This window comes from Aegilops tauschii, chromosome 2 (genome assembly GCF_002575655.3).
Source record: "Aegilops tauschii subsp. strangulata cultivar AL8/78 chromosome 2, Aet v6.0, whole genome shotgun sequence".
Classification (NCBI taxonomy): domain Eukaryota; kingdom Viridiplantae; phylum Streptophyta; class Magnoliopsida; order Poales; family Poaceae; genus Aegilops; species Aegilops tauschii.
The window spans coordinates 185,807,177-185,811,161 of NC_053036.3; the positions used below are offsets into that span (position 1 = coordinate 185,807,177).

A 3,985-nucleotide genomic window follows, 5' to 3' on the forward strand; every position below is an offset into this window, starting at 1 on the left:
GGATCACCCCGGCCTCTTGGTACGTCACCTCTTGGTATGTCTATATAATGAGATAGCCACACCCCGTTTTAGGGTGTCGAGCCAGTTTCCCAAACCCTATGTTTTACAGGGCAATGCTCCAACCGATGATTTTTCAGCGATTTCTAAATCTCGTCTCAAGCGGCAAGTGGTTATTGCGGTCTTTAAAGCCTGGTATGGCGAAGACATTTGCAGGTATCCCTTTCTTTTTTTCTGTTGGTTCAGTGCAATTTTCAATCTTCAGCCGACAGCTTACAATCGAAGGGAGAAAAAAGCTAGTATGTTTTGCAATGTAATTTTATTTACTGTCTGGTCAGCATCCAGTTGTTTTTCCATTTTATTGACTATGATTTTCCTTAATAAATATCAGACACCCTTGGTGTCTCTTGAAAGAAACATTCAGCTAGTAAACACCAAATACATCCGGTTGAAAGATGTTTTGCATCTAGTCCTTGCACGCATTGCAATTTCGGGAGGCACACTGTCACTGGTAACTAAATGGCTTGAGGCAATCCCATCCGTTAAAGTTTGAGCTGGACTGCTGTATGCATGATTTATTACCACCCACACCATTAGTAGAAAATACAAAGGTGAATTATGAAATGATTCCCAAGTTCAACACAAAATTCAGACTTCTTCCCGTCAGTTTTGTCAGTTCAACATTGTATCTCTGTATGCTCTCCCTAGTCCCTACACAGACCACGCCACGCTAGAGTTCTTTCTTTCTAAAAAAGAGGATGCATTTCCACAGAATCATATATGGTTTCTTTCGTATGAATTCTGTGAGTTATTATTGTTTGCAAGGGCCTCGAATGGTCAAATGCTTGGAACCTCCACAATACTGGACAGGAGGTCCCTTAGCTCCACCATCACAACATCCTGCTCACCCTTAACCTGCAAATGGAGACATGCAGAAGAAGCCGGCTGCCTTATCAGAAGTTAAGCAGTATAATCTACCAAATTCTGCTGCAGCCCAAAATTGTGAGGGGGATTTACCTCGATGCAGAAGAAACTCTCTGCATAGCCATAGTAGGTGATGGTGTTGAGGCTAAGCACTTGCACATTGTAGTTGCAGAGTGCCTCCAGCACCTTGGTGAAGAGGCCTGCCCTTTTGGTCCAGAAGATCTTGAGGTTGTACTTACAACTCCCTAGAGGTATCAGCTCCACCTGACCCTGTGAACATGAACAGCTCGGTTAGCGTGCGAGAAATCGGCTCGATATCACAACTAACTTTGGAAGCGATGAAGCAACAATACGTTATAGCTTTGTACCTTGTACAAAAATCTGTTCTCTTTTGTAAAACTTGGCCTCCTAGAAATACTCGGGTTTTTATTAGGGGGAAAAATGCATGACTACTTTATACTAGAGCAAATAAAAGTGTGAATTTCTCGCCTTGCTTTGGCTGTGTTTAGAAGTGGTTATATTGCAACCAAAAAGGCGGCCATCAATTGGTGAGAAGTATTTGGCCAGTGTGGTGAGGTTGAGCGATCGTGTTCTGCAGATTGTGGCATTGGTTGATCTGAATTTCTGGTTCTCGTTTGGTTATGTCTTTTTACTCTGGTATATATAGGTATTCATGCCTCATAGCAGGGGTTATTACGTACGTACCTGATAATGGATGTTGTCGTTGGGGGCGAAGGATTCGGAGCAGGAGGCGCTGCCTTGCTTCTCCCAGGCCTCGCCGGGCGAGTCGGCGAGCTGGCTCTGCAGCTCGAGGACCTGGTTCTGGAGCTTCTTGATGTGACCGATGGCGTCCGCCAGGGTGGACTCCTTGCTCATCTGAAAACAACACAACAACAAGGTCGATGAGTGTCAGGAATGTCAACCGAGTTTTCATTTTTCTCCCAGGAAGAAGCAGTTGTTTTTCAAGACTATTATTATTATCAGATATGTCCGGAGAAGCAGAGGCAACAGGCAACTTGCTCTGTCCCGCCCAATTGTTGGGTGGGGTGGGTGTGTGATCAGTGCAGTTAATCGCTGCTGGAAGAGAGGATGAAGGAAGGAAGCACCTTTGTGATGTTGGGCACGACGGCCCTGAGCTTGAGGATGTTGGTGTTGAGCCTGCCCCTCCTCCGGCGCTCGGCGTCCAGGTTCTTGGACTTGTACTGCGTGGCGTCCGCCGCCGGCAGCTGCTCCCCCTCCTCGCTCTCCTCGCCCTCGCCGCCGCCGCCCAGGTTCAGCATCGACTCAACGAAGTCCTCCATCTTCACCTCCTCGCCGCCGCTGCCGCCGCGGGAAGCCCTCGGGCGGCGCGGCATTGCTCGCTGGCCGCTAGGAGGGTCGATCGAGGAAAAAGATCAATCTGGCTGGCTGCGTGCCTCCCGGTCGCCCACCCACCCAACGAGAGGAGAGGGCAGCGCCGTGCAGTGCAGTGCAGTGTCACTCACTCTCACTCACCCTCCCTCCCTCCCTCCCTCTGGTGTTGGTGCTGGTGCCGGTGGCGGTGCGGTGCCTTGTGGGTATCTTGCGCCTCGGGTGGTGGTAGCTTATAAGGACGGGACGGGGCTGAGGAGAGGAATCTCGCGGGGAAAGCAACCGCCAAGGAAGGGCTCCAACGCAAACGCAAGTGAGATGAGACTCCCTCCCTCCCTCCTCGTGTCCGGGGTGGTGAGAGAGCCGAGTTAGTTGCGGCGGCACCTGATCTGATGCGGTTGGTTGCGCTGTTGACTGTCATCCCCTCTTCACGGTTACCAATGGAAAAGGTGGTAAAGTTTCAGGTGTGATTGGGTCATTTTGCGTCCAGCCATAGGCCATAGCCATATGGTCATGGCGCTCATCGGCATTATGATTTCGAAAATGGGCGGTACAGGTGCAGCAGACGATGGTACAGCGAGATCTCTGAAGCACATCCTATGATTTCTTTCTTTCCGGTACAAGATGCTGCGGCGCAAGATCGAGCAGTGCGTTATTTGATCGGAGGGGGTTCTTCAGTCTCTCTCTGCAGCTTTTGGGCAATCTGGTAACAGAAAAGACGTAATGCAACGTACGCTGGAGATGTCGCTGCATCGATGGATGGATGTGCATGGACCAGTGTGTGTACATTTGTGCAGGATCATGGGAATTCTCAAAAGGAAGAGAGGTACGTGCAGATATATCTCGTGTACTACACGAATGATACGGCGAGATCTCTGAAACTTTATATCTTCCATCTCGTCCCGATTTCTTTCTGGCACACTAGCTGCATTGCATCTCAACCTCAACGAGTACGCCGGACACTCTGAGCTGATGCTTATCGTTAGAGGATGATGGAGAAAAAATTGCACAGTACGCGCCATGGCAGCGTCAAAGTAGTAGGACGTGGAGGAGGAGGCCGAAAAAAACAAAAAAGAATGACGATGGCGACGGCGCTAGTGTAGTAGGACCAATGTTAAGGATATTGCTTATCGTTAATGTTTTGATCGACTGAGGATTAGAGATTAATCGAAATCGGCAATGATTTTATAGGTCGACTATTAATCAGCCAGTTTTTGCCTGTAATTTCCAGGTTTCAAGCACTAATAAGGTAAACATAGCAACGATCATAAGTGTGTTGTCGGCATTTAAATAGGAACACTATATCAATACATAATTACATATTGCATGTCAAACAATGTGTCAATGAAAAATAAAATAGGACAACACTACAACACATGGTCTATCGAAGGGGGGATAAAGTGTGATGTGTGGAAGTCTACGGAGGCCCTTCTTTTGGTGTTTATAACCACAGTGTCGACGCACCTGACACGCGTGGCATGCGGGCCCCAGCCAACAGCAGCTCGCCAGCGCGCACAAGACCGGTGCGGGCTTGCAAGGCCAACCCCAGAGTGGCTGGGCGGGAGTGGGTGTAGCGGGTCAGCCTAGTGGCACCCTACTTATCCCTCCTACGACCAAGGGCTCGGTATCCAGAGGATCAGAACGGCACCGGCTCTCTCTTCCACCTACTCTGTTCCCCAATTTGTATGAACCCTAGCCTATAACCAGCTTGTAA

The 3,985-nt window shown here is 49.0% G+C and overlaps 1 protein-coding gene across 1 annotated transcript; it reads right to left on the reverse strand.

Moving 5' to 3' along the window:
• Positions 1 to 314: 314 nt before the first annotated feature.
• On the reverse strand, positions 315 to 2,360 carry LOC109763203 (transcription factor UDT1). Its single transcript, XM_020322057.3, has 4 exons — positions 2,028 to 2,360; positions 1,627 to 1,797; positions 1,015 to 1,191; positions 315 to 912 (listed from the first exon to the last, which is right to left on the reverse strand). The coding sequence occupies exons 1-4, from the start codon at positions 2,274 to 2,276 to the stop codon at positions 835 to 837; spliced, it is 675 nt and encodes a 224-aa protein (XP_020177646.1). The 5' UTR covers positions 2,277 to 2,360; the 3' UTR covers positions 315 to 834.
• Positions 2,361 to 3,985: the final 1,625 nt, after the last annotated feature.

What these genes read in the sequence shown, in the direction of transcription:
- LOC109763203 (XM_020322057.3), bottom strand. Translation starts at nt 2,276, where the DNA reads ATGCCGCGCCGCCCGAGGGCTTCCCGCGGCGGCAGCGGCGGCGAGGAG. An exon ending in ACGACAACATCCATTATCAG is followed by an intron (nt 1,192 to 1,626) that starts GTACGTACGTAA and finishes TCATGTTCACAG; the next exon opens with GGTCAGGTGGAGCTGATACC. An exon ending in AGAGTTTCTTCTGCATCGAG is followed by an intron (nt 913 to 1,014) that starts GTAAATCCCCCT and finishes CTCCATTTGCAG; the next exon opens with GTTAAGGGTGAGCAGGATGT.